General features: G+C 46.1%; 1 protein-coding gene across 1 annotated transcript in view; it reads left to right on the forward strand.

Moving 5' to 3' along the window:
* Positions 1–929: 929 nt before the first annotated feature.
* Positions 930–16628, forward strand: part of IGSF21 (immunoglobin superfamily member 21) — a 472741-nt gene continuing 457042 nt past the window's right edge. Inside the window, exon 1 of the mRNA XM_075328499.1 lies at positions 930–1233. Coding sequence (XP_075184614.1) covers positions 1170–1233 — 64 coding nt within the window. The 5' untranslated portion in view covers positions 930–1169. The remainder of the gene's footprint in view (positions 1234–16628) is intronic.

Here is a 16628-nt window from a genome sequence, read left to right on the forward strand (position 1 = left end):
GGAGCGCGGGTTCAGAGCCTCCATGAGACGGCAGAGATAAGGAAGAGGCAGTGGGCGCTCCATGAGACGGCAGAGATAAGGAAGAGGCAGTGGGCGCTCCATGAGACGGCAGAGATAAAGGCAGTGGGCGCTCCATGAGACGGCAGAGATAAGGAAGAGGCAGTGGGCGCTCCATGAGACGGCAGAGATAAGGAAGAGGCAGTGGGCGCTCCATGAGACGGCAGAGATAAAGGCAGTGGGCGCTCCATGAGACGGCAGAGATAAGGAAGAGGCAGTGGGTGCTCCATGAGACGGCAGAGATAAGGAAGAGGCAGTGGGCGCTCCATGAGACGGCAGAGATAAGGAAGAGGCAGTGGGCGCTCCATGAGACGGCAGAGATAAGGAAGAGGCAGTGGGCGCTCCATGAGACGGCAGAGATAAAGGCAGTGGGCGCTCCATGAGACGGCAGAGATAAGGAAGAGGCAGTGGGCGCTCCATGAGACGGCAGAGATAAAGAGGCAGTGGGCGCTCCATGAGACGGCAGGGATAAGGAAGAGGCAGTGGGCACTCCATGAGACGGCAGAGATAAGGAAGAGGCAGTGGGCGCTCCATGAGACGGCAGGGATAAGGAAGAGGCAGTGGGCGCTCCATGAGACGGCAGAGATAAGGAAGAGGCAGTGGGCGCTCCATGAGACGGCAGAGATAAGGAAGAGGCAGTGGGCGCTCCATGAGACGGCAGAGATAAAGGCAGTGGGCGCTCCATGAGACAAGCTGAGTGACGGAGCGCGGGCTCAGAGCCTCCATGAGACGGCAGAGAGACAAGTGGGACTGGGCAGTCCATGAGACGAGGCTGAGTGACGGATATAGGGCACTGAGCGCCCCATAAGATGGCAGAGGGGCTGGGTGATGGAGGCAGGGGAGTGGGCACTCCATGAGACGGGCTGGTTGGGAGGGGATGGAGGAGGAGGGAGCCAGTCAGCGGCTGGAGGAGCAGTTGATGCCAGGCTGTGGCTGCTGCAGGCAGTGAGGGACGGAGCCGCTGTGCTCTGCTCATACACCCGGGCGCCGCCGCTTTTCTCACCCGCCGGGTGGGGGCTTCTTCCAAGGGATGCGCCCGCAGCAACGCAGGGCTCCGGGGATGCCCGGTCTGCACTCCGGCGTGTGAAGCAGATGGAGGTACCGGGGTCGGCATGGGAGTGATGAGCTGCCCCGGGCTCAGCGCCCTGCTGTTGCCCCTTTTGCATCTGGCACTGGGTAAGTCTCCCCCGCACAGGGGCTACATGCGCCCAGCACTTACTAACTTGCTCTGTTGTTATTGTGTCACTCCGCCGCTGTAAACAGTGACCCCAATCAACGTCTGCACCCCTATATCGCTGTGCGCCCCTGGATGTGGGAGCGGGCATGGCTCAGTGTGGGTAACCCCTGCGCTCCTGTGTCTGCGTGCACCTATATGTGTGTATGTACTTTACATGCCTGTGCTCCTGTATGTGTCTGTGTGCACCCTTATATCCCTGTGCTCCTGTATTTCTCTGTGCACCCCTTGTGCTTCTGTATGTGTCTGTGTGCACCCCTATACCTCCTATGAGTACCCTTATATTCCTGTACGCCTCTGACTGTGTGCACCACCTGTGGTCCTGTATGTATCTGTGTGCACCCCTATACATATATGAGCACCCTTTTGTTCCTGTACCCCTCTGATTGTGTGCACCCCCTGTGGTCCTGTATGTGTTTGTGTGCACCCCCTGTGGTCCTGTATGTCTGTGTGCACCCCTTGTGCTTCTGTATGTGTTTGTATGCACCCCCTGGGCTCCTGTATGTGTCTGTGTGCACCCCTATACATCTATGAATACCCTTATATTCCAGTACTCCTCTGACTGTGTGCACCCCCTGTGGTCCTGTATGTGTCTGTGTGCACCTCCTGCATGTGTCTGTGTGCACCTCCCCTGCGCTCCTGTATCTTTATATATGCACCCCCATATGTCTAAGGGCACCCTGTACGCCTGTATGTGTCTGTATGCACTCCTATACATCTACGGTATGAACACCTATATATTCCTGTACACCCCTTTGCGATGGTGCTCCAGTGCATGTCTGTGTTCAGCCATATACATTTTTGTTCACCTTTTATATTCTTGTACGCCTGTATATGTCTATGAGCACCCCTGAACCCCACTCTCCACTATTTGTCTGTGTGCACTCCCTGTACACCTGTATATGTCTATGAACAGCCCTGTACATCTGCTCTCCAGTATATGTCTGTGTGCACCCCCTGTATGCCTGTATATGACTATGAGCACCCCTATATGCTTGTCCTATATTTGGCTCTGCATCCACATATACCAATGTAAGGATATCCTTTGCGTTCTCTAAGCTCCCTGGAAATGGATGGAGGGCTTTGATTTTTGGTGATGATGAGGAGCAGCCCCTTCTTCATTCCTTCACTTACTCCTCGCCTCCTCTCTCTGGCTCAGTCTCTTCTGCTGGGATCTGTGTTATATCTTTTCCTGTATATCTTCTGCTAATTTGTCATTCTCTCTAGTCTGTATCTTTAGGGCTCCGCTGCTCACTGCTCTATTTTGTTACTTATTGCTCTATATCGGAGATGTCACCATTTCCAATCCTCTGTGTGTGATATGTATGGAGTAGTTACATCCATGTGCAGAGTTTCCCTGTGTCGGGCTGGATTTCGGTGCTGCACACCAATACTGTGTGTATACTCTTCTATTGGAGTGTGTGCTCCCGGGTTACATTCCATCTGGGTGTAATTCCTTGTATCCGCTCCTGGTACAGAGTCTCCTTGTGTTACCTGCTCAGTGGATGCTCAGGTGCTGGATAATATTGTGCGCTCTCCCTATCCCATCCATATCTGTTCTGGTACAGTACGTTGCGTGTCATCTATGTGTATATGAAGATACGGAAACACCTTGATAATACACTATATGTTACCATTTTCACCTCACCTTTACTGTGCCATACCTAACTTAAATGGCTGGATTATGCCTCATTATTTGCATGCAGGATGATAACCTGTATATCCCTATGAAATTGTAATATATAACAGATGTATACAGCTGTCCTGATGGAAGCGTATTTGATTTTTCCTTCATGGGGGGGGGGGGGGGGGGCAATATGCCTTAAAGCTCCCAATGTCCTGATACTGTCAGTGCATGTAAAGTATTTGTCAAGATAACTGTGCATGAAGGTTCCCAGTCGTGATATAATGTGCATGTATGGACTCTGTCATGATATAATGGTGCATGTAGGGTCTCTATTATTTTATGGTGTATATAGGGGTCTATCATGATATAATGGTGCATGTAGGGTCTCTATTATTATTTTATGGTGTGTATATAGGGGTTCTATCATGATATAAGGGTGCATGTAGGGTCTATGTCATGATATTATGGTGTCTATAGGGTCTCTGTCGTGATATAATGGCTCATGTAGGGGCTCTATCATGATATGGTATATAAAGGAGCTCTATCAAGATATAATGGTGCATACAAGAGCTCTGTGATGATATAATAGGGCATTTAGGTGCTCTATCGTGATATGGTGTATATCACGATATAGCACCTAAATACCCCTTTGTATCATGACAGAGCTCCTGTATACAAGTTTTTTTCATGATATAATTGTGCATGTAGGGGCTCTCTCATGATATTATGTTGTATATAGGAGCCCTGTCATGATATAGTGGTTCATGTAGGGCCCTATCACGATATGGTGTATAAAGAAGCTCAGTCATGATATAATGTTGCATGTAGGGGATCTATCATGATATTATAGTGTATATAGGTGCTCTGTCATGATATAATGGTGCATATAGAGCCCCTATCAAGATATTATGGTGTATACAGGAGCTCTGTCAAGATATAATAATGCATGTAGGGGATCTATCATGATATGGTGTATACAGGAGCCCTGTCATGATATAATGGTGCAAGTAGGGGATCCATCATGATATTCTGGTGTATACAGGAGCCCTGTCATGATATAATGGTGCATGTAGGGGCTCTATCATGATATTATGGCGTATACAGGAGCCCTGTCATGATATAATGGTGCATGTAGGGGCTCTATCATGATATTATGGTGTATACAGGAGCCCTGTCATGATATAATGGTGCAAGTAGGGGCTCTATCATGATATTATGGCGTATACAGGAGCCCTGTCATGATATAATGGTGCATGTAGGGGCTCTATCATGATATTATGGTGTATACAGGAGCCCTGTCATGATATAATGGTGCAAGTAGGGGCTCTATCATGATATTATGGCGTATACAGGAGCCCTGTCATGATATAATGGTGCATGTAGGGGCTCTATCATGATATTATGGTGTATACAGGAGCCCTGTCATGATATAATGGTGCAAGTAGGGGCTCTATCATGATATTATGGCGTATACAGGAGCCCTGTCATGATATAATGGTGCATGTAGGGGCTCTATCATGATATTATGGTGTATACAGGAGCCCTGTCATGATATAATGGTGCAAGTAGGGGCTCTATCATGATATTATGGCGTATACAGGAGCCCTGTCATGATATAATGGTGCATGTAGGGGCTCTATCATGATATTATGGTGTATACAGGAACCCTGTCATGATATAATGGTGCATGCAGAGGCACTAACATGATATTCTGTTGTATATAGGAGCCCTGCCATGATATAATGGTGCATGTAGGGGCTCTCTCCTAATATTCTGGTGTATACAGCAGCTCTGTCATGACAAAATGATGCATGTAGGTTTTTTGTCATGACACAAGTGTACATACATGTTTTGTTATGATATGACTATAGATGTAGGTTACCTGTTGTGATATTACTATGAATGTACTTTGTGTCATGATATAATTTAGCTTGTAGATTGTGTCACGAGTGGACATACATAGAAGATGAAAATGTGTCTGATATGTAAAGTATGTTTACCACCGTCCTATTGTGCCTCTGGCAGTGTGTAGGGTCTTTCTCCGCTCGTATATAGTGTATATAGTGTATATAGTACATCTGCCCTGATACTCGTATGTTTTTACAGAAGTAGATTCTGCTTATTTTTGCAGCGTCTTTTGCATATCGCTCAGTACGGTGACTTTATGCATAGTATCAGTAGATTCCCCGTCATTCCGCTGACTTTATACATAGTATTAATACATGTGCTGGGGTGGTAGATGCACGCTGTTGTGGTGCTGTGGGACCTACATGGGGAGCTTGTGCCCTAAAATTGAGCGCATATTCTCAGGATATGTCCTGTGTACGCACTGATATCGCTGTAGTGATGGTGGCAGGAGTAACTTCTTATCATGATATGGTCAGTATGTTCATCCCTTCTGTGTGGAGGTCTCTATCGTGATATACTCTGTAGTCCTTCTTTGTGCTATGGTGTATATCATGATATTCTTACTCTTTGTACATCCTGCCTGTGTGTGTGGGGATCACTATTGTGATCTAATAAGTTTATATACATTCCACCTTTTTCTTGTGATCTCTGTCATACATGAGAAGGGTCTGTTGTGACATACTTGGTATATGTACATCTCTCCTTTATTAGGGCCTCTATCGTGATACGGCTTTCCTATGTACATCCCTCCTGTGTGAGGGCCTTATGATATACATGACGTATGTACACTCCTGCCCAGTGTGACATACTTCTCCTGTGATAGTATATATACATCCCTTATTGTGAAATACGGAATGTTGTGTGCTCTCTATCATGACATGGATGTTATATGTACATCTCTTCTATGTACAGCGGGCTCTATCGTGATAGACTCGAGATAGGGATATTTATTATACATCCGTCCTATATGCAGGGTTCTCTGCTCTGATATTCCTGGTATGTGTACATTGTCAGTGTATGTGGATCTCTATTGTGATATACTCAGGATATGTGCATCCCTCCTGTGTCTCTATCATGATAAGCTTGTAATTAGTACATGTATCCTGTGTGAGACGTGTTATTGTGACATATTGGGTAGATGTTCATCCCTCCTGTATAAGGGACTCTCATGTGATAATATTTTAATTACATCCCCCCCTTTTGTAACCGGTGGTCTCTATCGTGATATAAAGTACCCTGTTTCTGTACCTTCTCCATGTCTACCATGGTGTATACTCGGTATAGGTAGGGGCCTGTATCATGATTTCTTTAGTGTTCCATGACCTATATCATGATAGGCGTTGGTATAGGTACTGTACATCCTTCCAACGTGCAGAGGGCTCTATCATGATATGGGTGGTATATGCTGATCCTGTGTGCTGTGGTCTATTACATGATACTTCTCCTGTGTGCGGTGATTTATATTGGGGATATTCTCGGTATATGCTGATCCTGTGTGTGGTGGTTTATATTGGGGATATTCTCGGTATATGCTGATCCTGTGTGCAGTGGTTTATATTGGGGATATTCTCGGTATATGCTGATCCTGTGTGCGGTGCTTTATATTGGGGATATTCTCGGTATATGCTGATCCTGTGTGCGGTGATTTATATTGGGGATATTCTCGGTATATGCTGATCCTGTGTGCAGTGCTTTATATTGGGGATATTCTCGGTATATGCTGATCCTGTGTGCGGTGCTTTATATTGGGGATATTCTCGGTATATGCTGATCCTGTGTGCGGTGCTTTATATTGGGGATATTCTCGGTATATGCTGATCCTGTGTGCGGTGGTTTATATTGGGGATATTCGCGGTATATGCTGATCCTGTGTGCAGTGGTTTATATTGGGGATATTCTCGGTATATGCTGATCCTGTGTGCGGTGCTTTATATTGGGGATATTCTCGGTATATGCTGATCCTGTGTGCGGTGGTTTATATTGGGGATATTCTCGGTATATGCTGATCCTGTGTGCGGTGCTTTATATTGGGGATATTCTCGGTATATGCTGATCCTGTGCGCAGTGGTTTATATTGGGGATATTCTCGGTATATGCTGATCCTGTGTGTGGTGCTTTATATTGGGGATATTCTCGGTATATGCTGATCCTGTGTGCGGTGCTTTATATTGGGGATATTCTCGGTATATGCTGATCCTGTGTGCGGTGCTTTATATTGGGGATATTCTCGGTATATGCTGATCCTGTGCGCAGTGGTTTATATTGGGGATATTCTCGGTATATGCTGATCCTGTGTGTGGTGGTTTATATTGGGGATATTCTCGGTATATGCTGATCCTGTGCGCGGTGCTTTATATTGGGGATATTCTCGGTATATGCTGATCCTGTGCGCGGTGCTTTATATTGGGGATATTCTCGGTATATGCTGATCCTGTGTGCGGTGCTTTATATTGGGGATATTCTCGGTATATGCTGATCCTGTGTGCGGTGCTTTATATTGGGGATATTCTCGGTATATGCTGATCCTGTGTGCGGTGCTTTATATTGGGGATATTCTCGGTATATGCTGATCCTGTGCGCAGTGGTTTATATTGGGGATATTCTCGGTATATGCTGATCCTGTGCGCGGTGCTTTATATTGGGGATATTCTCGGTATATGCTGATCCTGTGTGCGGTGCTTTATATTGGGGATATTCTCGATATATGCTGATCCTGTGCGCGGTGCTTTATATTGGGGATATTCTCGGTATATGCTGATCCTGTGTGCGGTGCTTTATATTGGGGATATTCTCGGTATATGCTGATCCTGTGTGCGGTGCTTTATATTGGGGATATTCGCGGTATATGCTGATCCTGTGCGCGGTGCTTTATATTGGGGATATTCTCGATATATGCTGATCCTGTGTGCGGTGCTTTATATTGGGGATATTCGCGGTATATGCTGATCCTGTGTGCGGTGCTTTATATTGGGGATATTCTCGGTATATGCTGATCCTGTGCGCGGTGCTTTATATTGGGGATATTCTCGGTATATGCTGATCCTGTGCGCGGTGCTTTATATTGGGGATATTCGCGGTATATGCTGATCCTGTGTGCAGTGGTTTATATTGGGGATATTCTCGGTATATGCTGATCCTGTGTGCGGTGCTTTATATTGGGGATATTCTCGGTATATGCTGATCCTGTGTGCAGTGGTTTATATTGGGGATATTCTCGGTATATGCTGATCCTGTGCGCGGTGCTTTATATCGGGGATATTCGCGGTATTCGTGCGCCCTGTTTGTTCCTGTCAGTCCAGCTCTGTCTCTCTCTCGCTTCTCTGAACAATCTCCTCTTTGTAGCGCCAGTTTCCTCTTCTCTCGGCAGGATCATGTCTCCCCCTTCTGCCTCCTTTCTCCTCTTTAGATTGATTTTATTTTCTTGTTTGGTTGAGTCCTCGGCTCCCGGCGCACACTGGGTCTCCTGTGCCGTGAGCTGTGGTCACTGTGGACATACAAGTGTCTGAGTGTCACAGGGATGAATGGCGTTCTGCAAAAATACCCCATAGTGGAGGCATTGGAGGCCATGGGCTGCGTCCAGGGGTGACTACTCTGTAACTGGTGTCACCTAATGAACGGATATACGGGATCGTCAGCTCTACTGGCTTTACCCAGAAGTAAAGGGCTTGTCCTACTGTGTATAAAGCTTTCAGCGAATTCTGAACATTCAAAGGCTTAAAAAAAATCCTGCTACTGATACATACAGTGCAACGAGCCTACACTGGTGCATACAGTGCAATGAGCCTACACTGGTGCATACAGTACAACGAGCCTACACTGGTGCATACAGTGCAACGAGCCTACACTGGTGCATACAGTGCAACGAGCCTACACTGGTGCATACAGTGCAACGATCCTACACTGGTGCATACAGTACAACGAGCCTACACTGGTGCATACAGTACAACGAGCCTACACTGGTGCATACAGTACAACGAGCCTACACTGGTGCATACAGTGCAACGAGCCTACACTGGTGCATACAGTGCAACGATCCTACACTGGTGCATACAGTGCAACGAGCCTACACTGGTGCATACAGTACAACGAGCCTACACTGGTGCATACAGTGCAAGGAGCCTACACTGGTGCATACAGTACAACGAGCCTACACTGGTGCATACAGTGCAACGAGCCTACACTGGTGCATACAGTGCAACGAGCCTACACTGGTGCATACAGTGCAACGAGCCTACACTGGTGCATACAGTGCAACGAGCCTACACTGGTGCATACAGTGCAACGAGCCTACACTGGTGCATACAGTGCAACGAGCCTACACTGGTGCATACAGTGCAACGAGCCTACACTGGTGCATACAGTGCAACGAGCCTACACTGGTGCATACAGTGCAACGAGCCTACACTGGTGCATACAGTGCAACGAGCCTACACTGGTGCATACAGTGCAACGAGCCTACACTGGTGCATACAGTGCAACGAGCCTACACTGGTGCATACAGTGCAACGAGCCTACACTGGTACATACGTGCAACGAGCCTACACTGGTGCATACAGTGCAACGAGCATACACTGGTGCATACAGTACAACGAACCTACACTGGTGCATACAGTGCAACGAGCCTACACTGGTGCATACAGTGCAACGAGCCTACACTGGTGCATACAGTGCAACGAGCCTACACTGGTGCATATAGTACAAGGAGCCTACACTGGTGCATACAGTGCAACGAGCCTACACTGGTGCATACAGTACAAGGAGCCTACACTGGTGCATACAGTACAAGGAGCCTACACTGGTGCATACGTGCAACGAGCCTACACTGGTGCATACGTGCAACGAGCCTACACTGGTGCATACGTGCAACGAGCCTACACTGGTGCATACGTGCAACGAGCCTACACTGGTACATACAGTGCAACGAGCCTACACTGGTACATACGTGCAACGAGCCTACATTGGTACATACGTGCAACGAGCCTACACTGGTACATACGTGCAACGAGCCTACACTGGTACATACAGTGCCTACAAGTAGTATTCAACCCCCTGCAGATTTAGCAGGTTTACACATTCGGAATTAACTTGGCATTGTGACATTTGGACTGTAGATCAGCCTGGAAGTGTGAAATGCAGCAAAAAAGAATGTTATTTCTTTTTTTTTTTTTTTTAAATTGTGAAAAGTTTATTCAGAGTGTCATTTATTATTCAACCCCTCAATCCACCAGAATTCTGTTTGGTTCCCCTAAAGCAGGGCTGTGGAGTCGGAGTCGGAGTCGTGGAGTCGGAGTCGGAGCTCATTTTGGTGGAGTCGGAGTCGGAGTCGGAGTCGGTATAAAATGCACCGACTCCGACTCCTAAAATATATAATAAATTGGGGACAGGAGTGCAATGCAGAATGTGCTGAATATTTTACTAAATAATAACATTTAGTATAATGCTTATATTTAAGTGAAAAATTTATTGTAGTACAATGTGAACATCAGACATTTAATTGTTTTTATGATACAATAATCAAGATATTTGGATAGAACATAAAATATTTATTGGAATACAACTTTAGAACACAAAAAACTAATAAATTGTAAATATGTAATATATATATATATATATATATATATATATATATACACACAGTGTATATACACACACAAGATATATATGTAATCTACTGTATATTACATAGTGTATTACATATTTACAATTTATTACAGTTTTTTGTGTTCTAAAGTTGTATTCCAATAAATATATTTTATGTTCTATCCAAATATCTTGATTATCGTATCATAAAAATTATTAAATGTCTGATGTTCACATACACATATTCATGTACTACAATAAATTTTTCACCTAACTAAGCAATATATGTAGGAGTCGGAGTCGGAGTCGGAGTCGGAGCCGGAGTCGGAGTCGGTGCAAGAGAATTTGAGGAGTCGGAGTCGGAGTCGAAGGTTTGGCTTACCGACTCCACAGCCCTGCCCTAAAGTATTAAGAAGTATTTCAGGCACAAAGAACAATGAGCTTCACATGTTTGGATTAATTATCTCTTTTTCCAGCCTTTTCTGACTAATTAAGACCCTCCCCAAACTTGTGAACAGAACTCATACTTGGTCAACATGGGAAAGACAAAGGAGCATTCCAAGGCCATCAGAGACAAGATCGTGGAGGGTCACAAGGCTGGCAAGGGGTACAAAACCCTTTCCAAGGAGTTGGGCCTACCTGTCTCCACTGTTGGGAGCATCATCCGGAAGTGGAAGGCTTATGGAACTACTGTTAGCCTTCCACGGCCTGGACAGCCTTTGAAAGTTTCCACCCGTGCCGAGGCCAGGCTTGTCGGAAGAGTCAAGGCTAACCCAAGGACAACAAGGAAGGAGCTCCGGGAAGATCTCATGGCAGTGGGGACATTGGTTTCAGTCAATACCATAAGTAACGTACTCCACCGCAATGGTCTCCGTTCCAGACGAGCCCGTAAGGTACCTTTACTTTCAAAGCGTCATGTCAAGGCTCGTCTACAGTTTGCTCATGATCACTTGGAGGACTCTGAGACAGACTGGTTCAAGGTTCTCTGGTCTGATGAGACCAAGATCGAGATCTTTGGTGCCAACCACACATGTGACGTTTGGAGACTGGATGGCACTGCATACGACCCCAAGAATACCATCCCTACAGTCAAGCATGGTGGTGGCAGCATCATGCTGTGGGGCTGTTTCTCAGCCAAGGGACCTGGCCATCTGGTCCACATCCATGGGAAGATGGATAGCATGGCCTACCTGGAGATTTTGGCCAAGAACCTCTGCTCCTCCATCAAGGATCTTAAGAGGGGTCGTCATTTCATCTTCCAACAAGACAACGACCCAAACCACACAGCCAAGAAAACCAAGGCCTGGTTCAAGAGGGAAAAAATCAAGGTGTTGCAGTGGCCTAGTCAGTCTCCTGACCTTAACCCAATTGAAAACTTGTGGAAGGAGCTCAAGATTAAAGTCCACATGAGACACCCAAAGAACCTAGATAACTTGGAGAAGATCTGCATGGAGGAGTGGGCCAAGATAACTCCAGAGACCTGCGCCGGCCTGATCAGGTGTTATAAAAGACGATTATTAGCTGTAATTGCAAACAAGGGTTATTCCACAAAATATTAAACCTAGGGGTTGAATAATAATTGACCCACACTTTTATGTTGAAAATTTATTAAAATTTAACTGAGCAACATAACTTGTTGGTTTGTAAGATTTATGCATCTGTTAATAAATCCTGCTCTTGTTTGAAGTTTGCATCTTATGAAACCTACTAAATCTGCAGGGGGTTGAAGACTACTTGTAGGCACTGTATCTCTGTATACAGGGAGCTCCCCCTAGTGGTGACTGCAGACAGGATCTTATCATCTATCTCTGTATACAGGGAACTCCCCCTAGTGGTGGCTGCAGACAGGATCTTATCATGTATCTCTGTATACAGGGAGATCCCTCTAGTGGTGGCTGCAGACAGGATCTTATCATGTATCTCTGTATACAGAGAGAGCTCCCCCTAGTGGTGGCTGCAGACAGGATCTTATCATGTATCTCTGTATACAGGGAGCTCCCCCTAGTGGTGACTGCAGACAGGATCTTATCATGTATCTTGTATACAGGGAGCTCCCTCTAGTGGTGGCTGCAGACAGGATCTTATCATGTATCTTGTATACAGGGAGCTTCCCCTAGTGGTGGCTGCAGACAGGATCTTATCATATAGCTCTGTATACAGGGAGCTCCCTCTAGTGGTGGCTGCAGATATGATCTTATCATGTATCTCTCTACACAGGGAGCTCCCCCTAGTGGTGACTGCAGACAGGATCTTATCATGTATCTCTGTATACAGGGAGCTCCCCCTAGTGGTGGCTGCAGACAGGATCTTATCCTGTATCTCTCTACACAGGGAGCTCCCTCTAGTGGTGGCTGCAGATATGATCTTATCATGTATCTCTGTATACAGGGCGCTCCCCCTAGTGGTGACTGCAGACAGGATCTTATCATGTATCTCTGTATACAGGGAGCTCCCTCTAGTGGTGGCTGCAGATATGATCTTATCATGTATCTCTGTATACAGGGAGCTCCCCCTAGTGGTGGCTGCAGATATGATCTTATCATGTATCTCTCTACACAGGGAGCTCCTCCTAGTGGTGACTGCAGACAGGATCTTATCATGTATCTCTGTATACAGGGAGCTCCCCCTAGTGGTGGCTGCAGATATGATCTTATCATGTATCTCTGTATACAGGGAGCTCCCTCTAGTGGTGGCTGCAGACAGGATCTTATCATGTATCTCTGTATACAGGGAGCTCCCTCTAGTGGTGGCTGCAGACAGGATCTTATCATGTATCTCTCTACACAGGGAGCTCCCCCTAGTGGTGGCTGCAGATATGATCTTATCATGTATCTCTCTACATAGGGAGCTCCCCCTAGTGGTGGCTGCAGACAGGATCTTATCCTGTATCTCTCTACACAGGGAGCTCCCTCTAGTGGTGGCTGCAGACAGGATCTTATCATGTATCTCTCTACATAGGGAGCTCCCCCTAGTGGTGGCTGCAGACAGGATCTTATCATGTATCTCTATATACAGGGAGCTCCCCCTAGTGGTGGCTGCAGATATGATCTTATCATGTATCTCTGTATACAGGGAGCTCCCTCTAGTGGTGGCTGCAGAAATGATCTCATCATGTATCTCTGTATACAGGGAGCTCCCTCTAGTGGTGGCTGCAGATATGATCTTATCATGTATCTCTGTATACAGGGAGCTCCCTCTAGTGGTGACTGCAGACAGGATCTTATGTATCTCTGTATACAGGGAGCTCCCCCTAGTGGGGGTTGTTTTGAGTGCTATAGTGATACAGTAATATGGCATTCAACACACAATGTTGTACCTTAAAATACATTTTCTTAGAAGTTGATTGCTCATTTTAAGGTAGCAGTTATGGTATAGAATTAACTTTTATACTTCTTGTAAAAAGCAGAGCCTTCCATGAGACAAGTCATTGGGCAGTTGGGGGTGATGTTGGCTGTGAAATCTGTGGGCTCGGATCAATATTATGTCTGCGTGCTTCTCCGGCTCTCTGGGTGGCCGGTCCGACATTATCAGTAAATGCGTTCAGTTTTAGGTTTAGCAGCATTTGCTTCTGAAGCTGTGAATAGAAAGATCGAGCTCCTTACTGTACATTTTCGCACGATTCCCGTAGAGATATTGATATATCCAGACCTCTCGGCTTTGCACAGAAATGTCATAGAAAATTAGCGCTGGAGACAAAGTTGTGGAGAGTTTTTGTTCCTCCGGCCGCTTCTTATTACAATGGTAACATTCGGATTTTTGATTAAAGACCATTTGTAGTCGGCGCTGCCAATAAGGTGGAGTGCTCTCCATCACTTGTGTCTGGTAATGCGCGGCCCACACCTCATTGTTCTGTAAATGTCTTGCAAGTAATGAGCAATTTGAGCGAGTCTGGGCTGAGCCGCGCTCTCGTCCTCCACTGGCCGGTAATGGGCTTTCTCTATTCTCTATTGTTTTCTGAGATTTACAGTCGCACTTTATTACAACAATCCTAACATATAAATAGGTTCAATCCAAATAGTCTCTCCAGCTATTGCCGTGCTGCGTGTACGTGCTGCATCCCAATATCACGGCAATGTAAGTGGAGGAAGGCGCGGACGATGAGGGGAAGAGTGTTCTGGTTGCACACAATGGGATGAGATCTGATGTCCTAAAATGGGTCTGGGGGGGTCCAAGACTTGTGCACCTTTTACATTGTTGGTGATACTAGCTAACGGGTAGATATTATATTGCAATAGGGCGCAGAATATTAACACGGACACTTATTTATCTTAAGTCCATGTATTTTTTGGATAAAAATCAGTTTTGCAATTTGGATTAGAAATGTTGAGCCCATTTGCCGTCTTTTGTCTTTTTGTTGCTCTGTTCGCTGCTGGCTGCAGAATGAGTTATTAAGAAGCTGTCAGTGAGCACCTTCTGTTCTGATGGAGAGTCTGGATTTCTTCTGTTACTGAGCTCCATTGTGCAAATATAGGACCACATGAAAGTTCAGCTCAGCTTTGATGTGGTCAGAAATGATCTGAGAGAAGCTCAGAAGAGTTAAAGGGAACCTGTCACCAGAATTTTCGCTATTAAACTAAAAGATTCCCCCTTCTGCAGCTCCTGGGTGCATTCTAGAAAGGTTCATCTTGCTACTGGCCCCCCTTTCAGACCTAAATAACAACTTTATAAAATCTTACCTTTTGCTATGGTAATGAGGTTTGTTGGCCCCGGGGGCGGGCTGTATTTCCTCCTTTATTCCCCCTCCTGTTGCTGTTCGCCATCCCCCAGTATGAGGCCGCCGCCCTCATCTTCTGCAGTTCTCCGTAGGTCTCGTGCATGCGCAGTGGCACTATCGCAGGACTGAGCACTGTTTTCTAAAAAAAGGTAAACAGGGATGATAAAAATAAGCAATGGCCAGCGCAAGCGCATAACGGTAGAGACAGAGGTAAAACCGCAGGCACGAGATTATGGACGGGTACTTGGATGACGCTGGTGATGACATTCACAGCGCTGCCCATAATCATGCGCCTGCGCAATAACCTCACCGGCGCTCGCGTTTTGAAAACAGCGCTCAGTCCCGCGCATGCGCAGTGGCACTATTGCTTATTTTTATCATCCCCGTTTACCTTTTTTTTGAAAACTGTGCTCAGTCCCGCGATAGTGCCACTGCGCATGCGCGAGACTCCCAGAGCACTGCAGAAGATGAGGGCGGCGGCCTCATCTATGTAAATGAACACTGGGGGACGGCGAACAGCGGCAGGAGGGGGGATAACAGACGGAATACAAACCTCATTACCATAGCAAAAGGTAATATTTTATAAAGTTATGTAGGTCTGAAAGGGGGGCCAGTGCAGGATGAGCCTGATTAGAAAACAGCCCAGGAGCTGCAGAAGGGGATTCTTTTTAGTTTAATAGCGAAAATTCTGGTGACAGGTTCCCTTTAAAAGCTCCCCGCCAGAATGACACATTCTAGTAAACTCTCTCTGCAGCCAGCTTATACACTATAGGGGGCAAATGGTGCAACATTATTAATGAAACCGAATTGCAGAAATGTATTTAGCCCAAAATAAACCCCATCACAATGTTACTTTGTGTTCTTATTTATTGGTGCATTCCTCTGCTGTGAGATGTTGGGTCTTCAGGTTTTCAGCCTCCGGGTGGAAGCAAGAATGAGCAAGCAAAGATCTTCAACCCAAAGTATATTGGAAAGTTCTAGAAGTGCTCATCGTAGCGTCATATAAATCCTGCATCCCCGTTATGTATCGGTATTCTGCACTCGGCAGGGACCATTCTTCGCACATTGTTTCCAAAGTTTATAAATGTGCAGAAGTTTTTCCTGAATGTTGTGAATGTGAGTTTGTTCCACAGCTCGCCTCCATCTGGTGTATGGTAAATAAGCGATCTGTCTATGTGACATATTGTACGGGCCTCGTTCATAAGCTGCAAAATACTCTTAAAAATAGCTCTCATTAATCACACGGAATAATGGCGAAGTTTCCCGATCACTCTCCGCCGCCGTGTGCTGGTGTTCGGCCGTCGCAGGAAGAACACATAGATGTGGAATAAAGACTGTGAAGAACGTCAGAAGCTTCTCCATTTGGGTGAAGCAGAGTTCAGAGTTATTGTTAGGATTAACCTCAGGGCTCAGATGTGATAACCTGCCGCAGCCGCTAATTAATGCACGGAAACTGATAATTGGGAGCTAATAATAAGTTCTGAGAATTATTCCTGGAGACGCTGAAT

Source organism: Anomaloglossus baeobatrachus, chromosome 11 (genome assembly GCF_048569485.1).
Source record: "Anomaloglossus baeobatrachus isolate aAnoBae1 chromosome 11, aAnoBae1.hap1, whole genome shotgun sequence".
Classification (NCBI taxonomy): domain Eukaryota; kingdom Metazoa; phylum Chordata; class Amphibia; order Anura; family Aromobatidae; genus Anomaloglossus; species Anomaloglossus baeobatrachus.